This window comes from Mobula birostris, chromosome 12, assembly GCF_030028105.1.
Source record: "Mobula birostris isolate sMobBir1 chromosome 12, sMobBir1.hap1, whole genome shotgun sequence".
Lineage (NCBI taxonomy): Eukaryota > Metazoa > Chordata > Chondrichthyes > Myliobatiformes > Myliobatidae > Mobula > Mobula birostris.
The window spans coordinates 62035675-62051382 of record NC_092381.1 but is presented as its reverse complement, the minus strand read 5'-3'; the positions used below and the strand labels follow the sequence as shown (position 1 = coordinate 62051382).

The window sequence follows — 15708 nt, the reverse complement described above, 5'->3', positions numbered from 1 at the left end:
ACCCTTCAGCAAGTTGCTCAGTGGTGATGGAGCTGGACTTATTATGTACTGTATTTGTGTTGTTGCCATTGTGCTGAGGTGTGTGTGGTCCCAAAAAAGGTGCGAGTGATTGTCTTGGAAATTTTTCTTGTGACTGCAAGACTCATTTGGACGTTGGCACTGTGGACATTCTAAATCTGGTTCGCTGGCTCTTTGGTGAGACCAACCGCAGATGAACTGTGTTGCCTCAGTTGTGGCTAGGACGAGGCCCTCGGACCATGAAGTTGCCTGTTGCAGCCACACAGGAGAGGAGACACCAAGGTGGTGTGGGAGAGAGCAGAGGCCTCTGTGACTGCACCGGAGCCCGTGCTGGGTTGGGGCTGTCCCTTCCTGCCAGTGCTGCTCTCTTATGTTCGCTCGGTGCTGCCCTCTGGTGTCTGCTCAGTGGAAGAGCAAGCTTGACCAGGATAACAGCCTATGCATCATCAGAATCAGGTTTATTATCACTGGCATGTGATGTGAAATTTGTTAACTTAGCAGCAGCAGTTCAATACAATGCATAATATAGAAGAGAAAAAAATCGAAGTATTAAGTAAATCAATTACAGTATACATTGGATAGATTAAAAAATGTGCAAAAAACAAAAATACTGTATATTAAAAAAGGTGAAGTAGTGTCCAAATGGTTCAATGTGCGTTTAGGAATTGAATGGCAGAGGGGAAGAAGCTGTTGCTGAATCATTGAGTGTGTGTCTTCAGGCTTCTGTACCTCCTACCTAATGGTAACAGTGAGAAAAGGGCATGCCCTGGGTGCTGGAGGTCCTTAATAATGGACACTGCCTTTCTGAGACACCGCTCCCTGAAGATGTTCTGGGTACTTTGTAGGTTAGTACCCAAGATGGAGATGACTAGATTTACAACCCTCTGCAGCTTCTTTTGGTCCTGTGCAGTAGTCCCTCCATACCAGACAGTGATGCAGCCTGTCAGAATGCTCTCCACAGTACATCTATAGAAGTCTTTGAGAGTATTTGTTGACATGCCAAATTTCTTCAAACTCCTAATAAAGTATAGCTGCTGTCTTGCCTTCTTGATATCTACATCAATATGTTGGGACCAGGTTAGATTCTCAGAGATCTTGACACCCAGGAACTTGAAACTGCTCACTCTCTCCACTTCTGATCCCTATGAGTATTCGTATGTGTTCCTTTGTCTTACCCTTCCTGAAGTCCACAATCAGCTCTTTCGTCTTACTGACATTGATGGCCAGGTTGTTGCTACGGCACCACTCCACTAGTTGGCATATCTCACTCCTGTACACCTTCTCATCACCACTTGATATTCTACCAACATTGGTGGTATTGTCAGCAAGTTTGTAGATAGTATTTGAGCTATGCCTAGCCACACAGTCATGTGTATATAGAGAGTAGAGCAGTGGGCTAAGCACACACCCCTGAGGTGTGCCAGTGTTGATCATCAGTGAGGAGGAGATGCTATCACCAATCCACACAGATTGTGGTCCTCTGGTTAGGAAGTCAAGGATCCAATTACAGAGGGAGGTACAGAAGCTCAGGTTCTGCAACTTCTCGATCAGAATTATGGGAATGATGGTATTAAATGCTGAGTTATAGTCGATGAACAACATCCTGACATCGGTGTTTGTGTTGTCCAGGTGGTCTAAAGCCGTGTGAAGAGCCAGTGAGATTGCATCTGTTGTTGACCTATTGTGGCGATAGGCAAACTGCAATGGGTCCAGGTCCTTGCTGAGGCAGGAGTTCAGTCTAGTCATGACCAACCTCCCAAAGCATTTCATCACTGTAGATGTTAGTGCTACTGGGCAATACTCATTAAGGCAGCTCACATTATTCAAAAAGGCACTGGTATAACTTGTTGCCTTTTTGAAGCAAGTGGGAGCTTCCGCCCGTAGCAGTGAGAGGTTGAAAATGTCCTTGACTACTCTCGCTAGTTGGTCGGCACAGGTTTTCAGAGCCTTACCAGGTACTCCATCGAGACCTTCCACCTTTCAAGGGTTCACTCTCTTTAAAGACAGCCTAACATCGGCCTCTGAGACGGAGATCACAGGGTCATCAGGTGCAGCAGGGATCTTCACAGCTGTAGTTGTGTTCTCCCTTTCAAAGTGGGCATAGAAGGTGCTGAGTTCATCTGGTAATGAAGCATTGCTGCCATTCGTGCTATCGGGTTTCGCTTTGTAGGAAGTAATGTCTTGCAAACCCTGCCAGAGTTGCTATGCATCCGATGTCGCCTCGAACCTCATTCGAAATTGTCTGTTCTACAGGCCATGCTATTCAGAGGCTTGGGTGACTGTATATTTTTTTTGTGACTATACTTTCTGCTATCGTAACCTTATGTGCTGTGTGCAGTTTGCACCTTTGTCCTGGAGGAACGTGGTTTCGTTTGGCGATTTTCATGTATGGTTGAATGAAAATTAAACTTGAACATGAACTTGAATCCCTATAGTAATGAGTCAGCAGAAGTTGTTGGGTCCTTCTTGCCTGACGATTTAATCGCTTGAATGAAGCATTGGATTTCCATTCAACAAGGATTATTTTTTTACCTTCAAGCAACAACCTTGAATAAAAGCAAAAATTTGAGCAATTCCAGCAGATTCTGGAAATCTGAATTTTAAAAAAGAAAATGTTGAAATTGCTCAAATGTATGGAAAGAAGTGTTTAACACTTCAGGTTAGTGTTCTTTGATTAAGTATTGTGAGCAAAAATAAGTGTTCCCAGTAGTCCTGTTCATTGTCTTTAAATTGTCCAGGGTACATTTCATCATTGTAAACTTTGCCAGACGTGTTTTGAAAGTTAGAATTTGTGGCAGTGTAAATTATAGACATGCAAATAATGTTTTTCTTCCTTCATCTCTGTGCAGTCTCCCCTTGGGCAGTCAAGTTATTACTGTACCCGTAAATTCCTCTTTATCTTGGCATATAAATCGGCTGCGAGAAACCAGTAAGGACGCCTACAATGTCAGCTATGCCTGGAAGTTGGTAGGTTGTGTTATTCCAAGTATGCCATTAAATTTTGTTTTCCTTTGATCTGTTAAGATGTATAGGATTGTGTTTTTTAAACCAGAAGAATGTTTTTAATCAAGGATGCTTTTCACAAGTGCTCAATTTATTTACCTCATTAATGGCTGACCACTAAGTATTTGAATATTTGAATTAGATTTAATCGGAGTTAAACATTTTTAAAATTGGGAATGCTGATGAATGAAAGGCTGATTGCATTTGGTGAGTTATTTTTAGGATTTAAAAATCCTTGAAGCAGGGTTCCTTCTCTGAAGCATTTGCAATGTAGAAGTTCAGGCAGCAGCAATCCTTCTCGTCTTCTGATTTTACTTATCATACGACTGTTGTCTCCAGGAGTCTGATTGTGAAAGGTAAACAGCTGCTTCCTGATGCGCCAGAGCTGGTTGATCTGTCCATTTTCAGTTAATGGCATCAGATTCCCAAGGGCAGCAGAAGCACAAGTTCCAGGGCCACCATTAGTCGCCGTTCCCGTTCATTGGCAGGGTGATAACTTGCCTGCCTGTGTGATCCAATGCTGCACGTATTTCTCTCATTCCACTGTAGAAACCTTCTGCAGTCCATTGTGCGGAAACAGATTTGCTTGTGCTTGCTTGTAAGATATTTTAGTCAAATCAAAGCTCCAAATGCTGGGAACTCGAGAGTACTGCAAAAGCCAGGACATTTTAAGATGTGCCTCTTGAATATAAATAGTGTCAATGTGAGCAGGTCCATTTATTTTTGCTCAGTGTTACTTTCAAGATTACGTGGTTCTTACAAAGCGCAGGGGCAAGGCCGAGTTGAGGTGCTTCTGTGCTTCTACTAACACAGACTTCTCTGGGGAAAGGAAGTGGGTGGTGTGAACTATTCTCTGAATTCTGTTTCATCCTCACTCATGGGCATTCTTGGATGCCCCTATCTTCCTTGGTTATGTCCCTTCCCACCTATATCTGCAACACTTCACATGCTCTTGATCTCATCAACAACTTTCAGTTCCCATTTTCACCATGGATGTCCAGTACCTATATTCTTCTATTCCCCCACCAAAAAGGCCTTAAAGCTGCCTGCTTTTTCTCAACAAAAGCCCTAACCAGTTCCCCCGCTCCACCACCACCACCCTCGGTCTGGCAGAAATCACGCTAAACGATTTCTCTTTCGGCTCTTCCTACTTTTTCCAAACTCAAGGTAGCCATGCACACCTGCATGGGCCCCAACTATGTAGAATAGTCCATGTTCCAAGCCTCCCTAACTCTTCCTGCACTACTTTGATGACTACATTGGTGCTGCTTCATGCACCTATGATAAACTCGTCAATTTCATGAACTTTGCCTCCAACTTTAACCCTGCCCCTAATTTCACTTGGTTAACTTCTGACCCTTCTCTCCCTTTTCTTGATCTCTTTGTCTCCGTTTCTGGAGACAAGCAGTCTACCAATATCTTTATAAACCGGCCAATTCCCATGGCTATCTTGAGTACACCTCTTCCATCCTGTCTCCTATAAAAATACTGTTCCCTTTTCTCAGTTCCTTTGTCTCTGCCGTATCTGTTCCCAGGCTGAGGATTTATTTTCCAGGACAGCAGAGATGTCCTCTTCCTTCAAAGAATAGTGTTCTGTTTCATCCACCATTGATGCTGCCCTCACCCACTTTTCTTCCATTTCCTGGACGTTCACCCTTATCCCATCTTCCCCCCACCTTAACAGGGATAGAGTTCTGCTTATCCTCACCTACCACCCCATGAGCCTCCACATCCAACGCATCTTTACCTCCCCTTCCCCCTCCTCCGCTTTCCACAGAGATCACTCCCTCCGTAACTCCCTTGTCCATTCATCCCTCCCCAACTCATCTCCATCCTGACACATACCCCTGCAAGTGGCAGAAGTGCTACACCTGCCCATTCACCTCCTCTCTCACCGCCATTCAGGGCCCCAAACATTCCTTCCAGGTGAGACAACACCTCACCTGGGAATCTATTGGTTTTGTCATTTGTATCTCCTGTTGTGGCTTCCTCTACACTGGTGAGACCCAGCATGAATTAGGGGACCACTTTGTTGAGCACATCCACTCCATCAGCCAAAAATGAAATTTCCGGTGGCCAGCCATTTTAATTCCTATCCCTATCCCATTCCGATGTGTCAATCCATGGCTGCTACTTTTGCCACTCTCAGGGTGGAGGGGCAACACCTCATATTCCGTCTAGGTAGTTTCCAACCTGATAACATGAAAATGGATTTCTCCAACTTACGGTAATTTTTCTCCCTTTCTCTTCACTCTTCAATTCCCCACTCTAGCCTCTTATCTTTTCTACTTACCTGCCTATCACCTTCCCCCGTGCCCCTCCTTCTCCTTCCCTTTCTCTCATGGTCCACTGTCCTCTGTCATCAGATTTCTTCTTCTCCAGCCACTAGGCTTCATCTATCACATTCTAGCTAATCCACCTTTCCCTCCACCCACCCATTTATTCTGACATCTTCCCCTTTCCTTTCAGTCCTGAAGAAGGGCCTCAGCCTGACATCTCCACTGTTCATTCATTTCCCGAGATGCTGCCTAACCTGCTAAGTTCCTCCAACATTTTGTGTGCATTACGCTTGGGTGGTGTTTCAAAACTAGAGCTCTTGCTTCTTAGCTTCCACATGTGTAACTGATGTGACCTCAAAAATTTGGCCCCATTTTGATTTAATTCTGCTGTCCACTGACTAATTTTGTACCCCTCAATCCTGCCCTTTTAACTGTATTACTGAAAACAATACTATGTTCAGTCATTGAGGTCATTGCAGAGATGGAAACCATTAGTCTTGAGCAGTGAGGCTAATGAATACCCTGCCACCATCAAGGTCCTGCCACTAGGACAACCAGCAATTTACTGTTAATCTGTGCTGTGCACTATATATATTTTGAATTAGATTTTATTAACTTATTTATGGTACTATTTTGGTTTATGTGCTGTGTGTGATATGTTTTGTGGGAGTATCATGGTCCAAAGGAACTTTGGTTCGTTTGGTTGTACAAAGGTACAGTCAGATGACAATAAACTTGAACTTGATAGTTCAGTGAAATCTTTCTACCAGTTTTGTAGAAAGTCGCTGGAAATTTGAACTGACATTTAAAGTTGGTTATAAAAATTCTGATACTCCTTTACCTATGCAGGTGCAAGACACATCATTTATTCTGTGCATTGTGATGGTCCAACCTGAAGTGCCAGTCAGACACCTGAAAAATTTAAATACTGCCCCAAGTAGTAAGCTTCTCTACCATCGGTTGGATCTTCTGGGTCAACCTACCTCCTGTTTGCATTTCAAGCAGTTGGCAACACTAGGTAAGAAGCTAACTATGAAGCAATGTGTTGAGGGTTTGCAGCCTCTAATATTCCATATTGCTCTTCCATTTGCAATTTCCTTCGCTTTCCACACTCACATGTGCACCCAAAGTCACCAAGAAGCCAACTACATTAGATACCACAGATCTCCATCAGTCTTATTTTGAAGTGAGTACAAGCCATGCAGTGAAGAATCTTGATAACCTGAACTCCCTTTGTCAATTTTCTTTCTATTTATGTAAGGAATAATTAACTTTCACAGATGATCTTTCCAATATACTCCAACTTGTACTATAAGCAAGAAAAGGAACAAAGGATTAGACTATCCAGCTCTTATCGAATGCTGTATTAATACTCAACTGAACAAGGAGGTTTCATTGAATACTGATTTGCAAATTGACGCCACTTTATCATAAGATTGCAGTCATGTACCTTTATTTCTTCATGGTTGATAAAGTTTTAACTTGGCTTTTATAGCATCTATTTCGCTAACTCTTAACAAGTTTGTGGCATAGATGTGAATTATCTATTTCTCAGTTTCTCAATTGTTCTTTGGCAATCTGTTGCATGCTTCTGCAAATTATTGTAGAACAATGACATTTGCCTGCTAGTGATTATACTGAATGCAAGAAAGAATCCATAGCTATCTTTACAATGGAGGGACAAAAGAGTAGCCAATACTAGCACACTTTTCCTTTTCTTTTCAAATCTTTTTATTGTATATATAGGAAAAATAACATGAGTACATCGAAGTAACAACACTTAACAGTGCCTCAAAAAAAACCATCATCTTAATGATCGAAAACAAAATTTTGTGATAACAAAAAAAACCTACTAAGCAGAAAAGTGAGAGAGGAAAGAAGAGAACCCATTAGGTGTACAACCCCGGAGCCATGCGTCATACAAAAAGCTTCTAAAAATAAACATCAAACCGCCAGCAAGAAAAGAAAATATACTAAAAGAACTTACAATTAGATCGTGGAAAAATTATATCAATTAACTCAAATGATAATAACGAGCAAATGAGCCCCATCTTTTCTCAAAATCAAATAAAGGTTCAAAGGTTCGACTTCTAATTTTCTCCAAACTAAGACATAGCATCACTTGAGAGAACCATTGTAACAAAGTGGGAGCTGATGTATCCTTCCACTTCAACAAAATGGCCCTCCTAGCTATCAATGTAACAAAGGCCCTCCTAGCTATCAATGTAACAAATGCAATAACATGTTGGTCAGACACAGAAATACCATGAATATTTTGAGGAATTATTCCAAAAAGCACAGTTAATTTATTAGGTTGTAAATTAATTTTAAGTGCTTTAGAAATTGTTGAGAAAACAGAGTTCCAGAACTGTTCCAATATAGAACAGACCAAAACATGTGTCAGTGTAGCTATCTCTGTTTTACATCTATCACAATGACTATCAACATTAGGAAAGATTTTAGAAAGTCTCTCCTTTGTCAAATGATAATGATGTACAATTTTAAATTGAATCAATGAATGGCTAGCACAAATTGAAGAAGAGTTACACACATAAAAGTTGCTGGTGAACGCAGCAGGCCAGGCAGCATCTCTAGGAAGAGGTGCAGTCAACTTTTCAGGCCGAGACCCTTCGTCAGGACTAACTGAAGGAAGAGTGAGTAAGGGATTTGAAAGTTGGAGGGAGAGGGGGAGATCCAAAATGATAGGAGAAGACAGGAGGGGGAGAGATGGAGCCAAGAGCTGGACAGGTGATAGGCAAAAAGGATACGAGAGGATCATGGGACAGGAGGTCCGGGAAGAAAGACGGGGGGGGGGGGGGAGGACCCAGAGGATGGGCAAGGGGTATATTCAGAGGGACAGAGGGAGAAAAAGGAGAGTGAGAGAAAGAATGTGTGTGTAAAAATAAGTAACAGATGGGGTACGAGGGGGAGGTGGGGCATTAGCGGAAGTTAGAGAAGTCGATGTTCATGCCATCAGGTTGGAGGCTACCTAGACGGAATATAAGGTGTTGTTCCTCCAACCTGAGTGTGGCTTCATCTTTACAGTAGAGGAGGCCGTGGATAGACATGTCAGAATGGGAATGGAATGTGGAATTAAAATGTGTGGCCACTGGGAGATCCTGCTTTCTCTGGTGGACAGAGCATAGGTGTTCAGCAAAGCGGTCTCCCAGTCTGCATCGGGTCTCGCCAATATATAAAAGGCCACATTGGGAGCACCGGACGCAGTATATCACCCCAGCCGACTCACAGGTGAAGTGTTGCCTCACCTGGAAGGACTGTTTGGGGCCCCGAATGGTGGTGAGGGAGGAAGTGTAAGGGCATGTGTAGCACTTGTTCCGCTTACACGGATAAGTGCCAGGAGGGAGATCAGTGGGGAGGGATGGGGGGGACGAATGGACAAGGGAGTTGTGTAGGGAGCGATCCCTGTGGAATGCAGGGGGGGGGGGAGGGAAAGATGTGCTTAGTGGTGGGATCCCGTTGGAGGTGGCGGAAGTTACGGAGAATAATATGTTGGACCCGGAGGCTGGTGGGGTGGTAGGTGAGGTAATATGTTGGACCCGGAGACTCCAACGGGATCCCACCACTAAGCACATCCTTCCTCCCCACCTCTCTGCATTCCGCAGGGATTGCTCCCTACGCAACTCCCTTGTCCATTCGTCCCCCCCATCCCTCCCCACTGATCTCCCTCCTGGCACTTATCCGTGTAAGCGGAACAAGTGCTACACATGCCCTTACACTTCCTCCCTTACCACCATTCAGGGTCCCAAACAGTCCTTCCAGGTGAGGCAACACTTCACCTGTGAGCCAGCTGGGGTGATATACTGCGTCCGGTGCTCCCGATGTGGCCTTTTATATATTGGCGAGACCCGACGCAGACTGGGAGACAGCTTTGCTGAACACCTACTCTCTGTCCGCCAGAGAAAGCAGGATCTCCCAGTGGCCACACATTTTAATTCCACATCCCATTCCCATTCTGACATGTCTATCCACGGCCTCCTCTACTGTAAAGGTGAAGCCACACTCAAGTTGGAGGAACAACACCTTATATTCCGTCTAGGTAGCCTCCAACCTGATGGCATGAACATCGACTTCTCTAACTTCCGCTAATGCCCCACCTCCCCCTCGTACCCCATCTGTTACTTATTTTTACACACACATTCTTTCTCTCACTCTCCTTTTTCTCCCTCTGTCCCTCTGAATATACCCCTTGCCCATTCTCTGGAGCCCCCCCCCCCCGTCTTTCTTCCCGTCCCTCCCCCTCCTGTCTACTCCTATCATTTTGGATCTCCCGCTCCCCCTCCAACTTTCAAATCCCTTACTCACTCTTCCTTCAGTTAGTCCTGACGAAGGGTCTCGGCCTGAAACATCGACTGTACCTCTTCCTAGAGATGCTGCCTGGCCTGCTGCATTCACCAGCAACTTTGATGTGTGTTGCTTGAATTTCCAGCATCTGCAGAATTCCTGTTGGTTGAAGAAGAGTTAACCAACTTCAATATCCGCATCCAATCCTCCATCATAAAAGTCAAATTAAGTTCCTTTTCCCAATCCTGTTTAATCTTAGACAAAGAACACATCCCATTGTGATAATAAATTATAAATTCTTCCAATAGAACCCTTAATCAAAGGATTCATACTCATAATAGTATCTAACAGGTCAGCCTCCAATATGTAAGGGAAATTACTTAAATATTTTTGTAAAAAATGTCTAACTTGAAGGTATTGCAGAAAGTGTGAATATGAAAGAGAGTATTTATCAATTAATTGTTGAAAGGACATCAATCTATCTTGTTTAAATAAATCCAAAAAAGAATTAATACCTTTTTCCAAAGTAGAAAAATTGGATCACTCAAAGAAGGCTTAAAAAAGTAATTTCGGTAAATTAAACTACAAAGTTTAAATTTTTTAAGATTAAAAAAATTGCAGAACTGGAGCCAAATTTGTAAAGAATACTTAATCACAGGATATAAGTTTAAATTAACAACTTTACCTAATTGCATGGGTAAAGGAGCCCCCAATAACGAGGTTAACTAGCACACTTTTCCATAAGTGGAAGTGAACATTCGGGGAAAGAGTTGCAATGGTATACTGTAGTCACAAGAAAGGCAGCTTAGCAAGTTTGTTGTAAATCGAGGTGAGGAGTTATTCAATTTTTTTTACAAGATTTGATATATTGATGAATAGTGTTCAAATTTTGGTAAAGAAATCATTTATTTCATTTATTGAAGATCATAGATTTAACCTTGATATTACTGTATATTGGTTATGTGCCAAAGGTCTGGTGCAACTACCACTAGAGTGTTGTGTATTATTGAAGTAGGCTAGAACATCACACGTGTGCTGCTGCTGTAACACCATCCACTGAAATTAGTGGGAAGGAGTTGACAGCATGTTAATTTTTATGAATTGCTTTGGTGTGTAACTTTTACTGCCTAGAAAGACAGGAGAATTTAAGATGGAGGATAAGATGCCCCATGGTGTCTCTTGAACTGGATCTGAAGGAATTAGTGTCTCTGTGAATGGGTCGGTGGTGGAATCTGGATGTAGCAGTGTAATTCATACGGCGGCCTTTGATTTGGTTGATCAATAAAAATATAACTTTAATTTTTAAATTTTACTTTAAGTAGATGTTTATTTTCAAAATTAAAAGGATTTAAAATGAACTGGAATGCATATTTTAAGTATGAACAAAAAGCTGAAACCACAGGAAACACATCACTCATTTTGTGCCTCTCACACATATTTGTTAATCTTCAAGCATAGATGAAAGAATTCTGTTTTAGGTCAAATTATATGAGTCTTTGGTTTAGCATGTTGGGTATAGCAGAGCTGGAAATTGTAGAGTCTTCGTCAGCTGTTTTTCTTTTGAACAATTTTGATTGTTTTACTGGATTGTTAAATATAAAACATACATGTCTTTTTTATGGTACTTGTTTCTCACCAGTCCAGCCAACTTCCCAAACACTACTGTGCTAGAGTAGTTGGTCAAAGGGACCTGGTCAGTGACTCTTGTTTCTCTATCCACAGATACTCCCTGACAAGTTGAGATTTTCCAGCATTGATTTCAGATTCCCAGCACAGTAGTATTTAACTTCTGGATTTGTCTCATTTCCTAAACCGCAGCATTTGTATTTAGTGCTTTCCAGTTGTGCTTCCAGCTCCCAGAGGAGAATGGTCTGGAACAGAGTCACATAGAACAGGAACTAGAAGACTTCTATTGGGTTTTGTGCAGTTGAACAGCTCTGTTGATGCTGTAACAAGTAATTGCAATTACAAATTAAAACTGAAGTGTTAATAGCACACAATTACACTGTTTTAAGAATAAATCAACTCTTTTTAAAATAAAAGCCCTGCCTTTCAATACTTTGGCCATATTCTGCAGAATTAGAATCAGGTCCAGGAATATTCAATAAAGGCTCCCACTGTAACCTTTTCAGCTCGAACCCAAGTTCCTGTTGTCAGCTTCCTTATCATCTTGAAGTGTGAGTTGCCAACTTTCACAGGAGGATCGTAGGTGTCTAACTCCTAATACCAGTGGGCCTTCAAATCCAGCTATGCAACAGTGTGAGGTATCCAAGGATTGCCCATGAGTCCTTATCCCAACATGAGCTAGAATTTGCAAGGGAAAAGGAGAAAACTTGGGGGCAAAGTTCTTTACAACAGGTTTCACATCCATCATTTCCATTCTTAGTGTGACATTTTGTCTTCAGTATAAGTTTGATCGATGTCTATTAGGTGTGAGTTTCAAATATTTAAACAAAACTTAGATTTAAGTTTGTATCATCGTCGCCAACAACAGTTGCCATTAAGTACTGAGCATGATTAAGAGGAGTTTATTTAATTCTTGTGTCTCTTGCAGAAAGCCCCACTGTCATGCTATCTGCAGGCAGCTTTTCATCTCCATTTGAGCACCTCAGTCAAGCAGAGACCAAACGAATGGTGGAGCATTATACAGCTTATCTGAGTGACAACACACGCCTCATCGCCAATCCAGGACTCAAAGTGAGATTTGATTTCTATAAGTTTTGTGCTGTCACTTTAATCAATGTGTTTAACTTTATTTTGCAACTTGTTGAAGGTGAAATGTTGCCTTGGGGGTTTGAAAACCATGTTTGCAATCAAACAAGATGTCAAGATTGCAAATAGTTTGGTTTAATCTCTGAGGGCATCTCAGGAACTGAACCCTTCACATATTTTGTGATGCAGAGAAGCGGAGATAACCACCTACTCATAACATTCTCTTGCTGACTGGGGCAGAAATTTCACAGCAGCACAAGTCCTGCTCTGGAACTCAGAGGCAAGTGGTGCAGCAATTCTTTCCAGAGCCAAAGGTGAAGAGATAATATTCTGTAGACAGTATTATGCTTAGTTCACTGAGCAGTAATGCAAAATCGGATCCTTTATTCTGAAGTGCGGGTGGTTAATAATATTGCTTTATTATTCTCAGATAGGAGATAAATAAGTGACCAGACAGATCGCAGTTGTACACAGTGTGCTTTTACAAAGTCTGTGAAGCAAGTGACAGATTTTCAAATAATTATAGTTCCACTGTAGAAAATGCATCTGTCTGTCCTGAAGCAGCATTTCTAATCAAATTTATTTCAAATTGGTACAAGATACTCCTTCATAAATGTATTCTTGGGATTTTTTTCACTTTAGTTGTAGCATTAATAGCCATTTTGCATCTTGCCTCATACATTCCCTGGACTTGTGGAGTGATCATTAACCCTTCATGTGTTGCATCAATAGCTAGAGTTGGGAGCAAAACTTAAAATAAATACAATTCAGTGTGTTGTGGTTGCAGTTCTTGTTTTGTGCTTCAATTCAGCCATTACTTTTCGCTAGTACCTTTCAGTTGAAAGTGCTCTCTAGAAATAAAAATGATCCAATCAGTAATTGAACTGCAGGGTGAAGTGAGTGCGAGGTGATACCTCAGCCATTCAATAGTGTGGAAACCCAGTGGCAGCAGGGGGTTTGGAGAGCAGGGCTGAATTAAAACCTGGTTGTCAAGAATATCTTTATACACCTAAATCTTGTGAAGTGTATATGTTGACAGATATCAAATTTTTTTTTTGTTTTTCCTAAGTGAAAATAAATCACCTACATATGTTTGATCCCTCCTGCATTCTTGCTGTATTCAATGATGATCTCAGGCTCAGGGATCCTAGAGCTGCTCTTTGTTACCTCCCTCTCTGGCATCCAGCAATGTGACCCCTGATCCTTCATTAGGTTTTTCAATTTTTAAAGTCAGTTCTTAAAGGGAATCCCTTCAGGTATTCACATGTGAAATTAAGCTTATTATCTTTCCCTTGTCTGGATAAATTGAAACTCTAAAATCCGCACATAATCTTTATTTTATATATATGAGGGAAGCTGTCCATGCAATTTTATACAGTCTGATTAAAAAAGCATATTAACAGGATTGATTCACAGCTTTGAAAAGTTCTGGGCATATCTTTAAGTAGTCCTGTTCTTTTTCTCTCTGCCTGTGTGTAGTCCTCTGTCAGAAACGAAGTCATGGCTACCAGTCACGTAACAGATGAATGGATGTCACAAATGGAAATCAGCATCCTAAACAGTTACATTGTCCGTCGTTACATAGCAACGCCCAATGGGGTGCTTCGGATTTACCCTGGCTCTCTCATGGATAAAGCATTTGATCCCACCAGGAGACAGTGGTGAGTTTTACAGATCCACAGGAAGAGTGTTACAAATAGCCTCTAAAGCAAAGTCTCTTAGAAAAAAAAATGTTTGCTTCTCACCATAGTGAGCAGAGTTTGTCTGAGCACTGAAGTGATTGATGTTGTTATTTGTGTTTGTATAATTAACAAAGCATTTTGATGATGTTGCATCTGAAGTTGTCTGTTAGTTTGTTTGTATTGTTTTGAACTTAGTGATTGCTTGGTTGTTTTTCTGTTTGAGCGTACTGAATGTATTTCCTCTGTGATTGAGGACATCCTGTGTAACCCAACAGTAACACACTCTCCTTTAAAACTGAAGTTTCAGTTGTATTCAACAAAGTGCTTTAAAGGTAATATTTTAACACTCCCCTACCTTGCACTCCCAATTTCTTCATTTCCCTCACCTCGTATTGCTATTCATTCTGTGAGGGAGCGAGCCCCTTAACTGTGCTGCAGTGCCATCAAGCTCTCTTGTTCGCTTATCAAGGGGCTCTCCCTTCTCTAGCCCATACACTGAGGGCAGTATTAAGGCCCCTTTATTGCTGTTGTGAATGTGCCTATGGTCAAAGCAATATGAGCATTCAGTGTACATGATTAGTGCGCCAGGGTTCGTGACTGCATGTAGTCCTTGTGTCACTGCTTTGCTCAGTTTATTGTGGAGTAACACTGAAGCTATTTAGAATCTGCCAGGAAGAAACATGGAGAAATTTTGCCAATTAGGTGGCTCCCATTTTCTTCCTGTTAAATGATATTGGTAAAAACCTAGAGCAGCATGGTGTGGGACAACATAATTTAGGGAAAATAATCTTTTGCATTGTATTCAAGAGTATCTTCAAACCTTTTAATCACGCCCTTGGAGAGTTCTCTAATTCTGTAAAAATTGGACTGTTGTTGCTAGGTATCTGCATGCAATGGCAAACCCTGCTCTGATTACCTTCACTGGCCCATATCTTGATGTTGGAGGAGCTGGTTACGTTGTTACACTGAGCCACACTATTCATTCATCCAGGTAATGTGAAGATCCATCACCTTGTTTATTTCGTTCAACTTGATAAATGACGTTCATCTGTAAATGTTGCTTCAGAATGTACAAGTTGCTGATTGTTGCAGCAGAAAAGATTTTGACAAGAGAAATTGTGCTTCATAACCTTCATTGGCATTTACTTCTGGAGTTTAGGAATCTTGCATTGCTGTGGAAGCACATTGAAGTTAGCTAGAGGAACTTCAGGTCAGACATTGGTAAGAAATATGTCAAAGTACTGTTTTTTAAAATTTCTCCCCAAGGTCTCTTTTGGCACCAGGACATGCTGTGGCTGTGATGGGAGTGGATTTCACCCTGCGATACTTTTACAAGGTTCTTTTGGATTTGTTACCCATTTGCAATCAAGATGGAGGCAACAAAATCAGGTAGTTCCAGCTGAGGAACGGCCAACTTTCTAATGACATGGGATCTATTAAAGAAGAAAATAAGTCATTTTGTATTTGATCTCATTTTTATTTTAAGAAAAAGATATTTCTACATCTATGGGAGGGATGCATATTTAAGTGGTCTTTCTGTTCTTGGTAGAAGGTCATCATTTCTTATGATCGAGTTTTATTATAATATATCATACATGTTTTAAGTTGCTCGATGTTGCTTTCTGATTAGAATTTATATTTTTGTTTCTTGCTACATTAAAGCATTAGCTGCTATTTTGCTGAGAATTTCCTTGAACTAATTGACTTTCTTT

General features: G+C 41.5%; 1 protein-coding gene across 2 annotated transcripts in view; it reads left to right on the top strand.

The window, feature by feature from the left end:
* The window catches only part of cachd1 (cache domain containing 1), a 193594-nt gene that overhangs the window by 151383 nt on the left and 26503 nt on the right, over positions 1-15708 (top strand). For both annotated transcript variants that reach the window (XM_072273892.1, XM_072273891.1), the window contains exons 13-18: positions 2868-2985; positions 6150-6318; positions 12157-12299; positions 13794-13975; positions 14877-14987; positions 15263-15385. In XM_072273892.1, coding sequence (XP_072129993.1) covers positions 2868-2985; positions 6150-6318; positions 12157-12299; positions 13794-13975; positions 14877-14987; positions 15263-15385 — 846 coding nt within the window. The remainder of the gene's footprint in view (positions 1-2867; positions 2986-6149; positions 6319-12156; positions 12300-13793; positions 13976-14876; positions 14988-15262; positions 15386-15708) is intronic.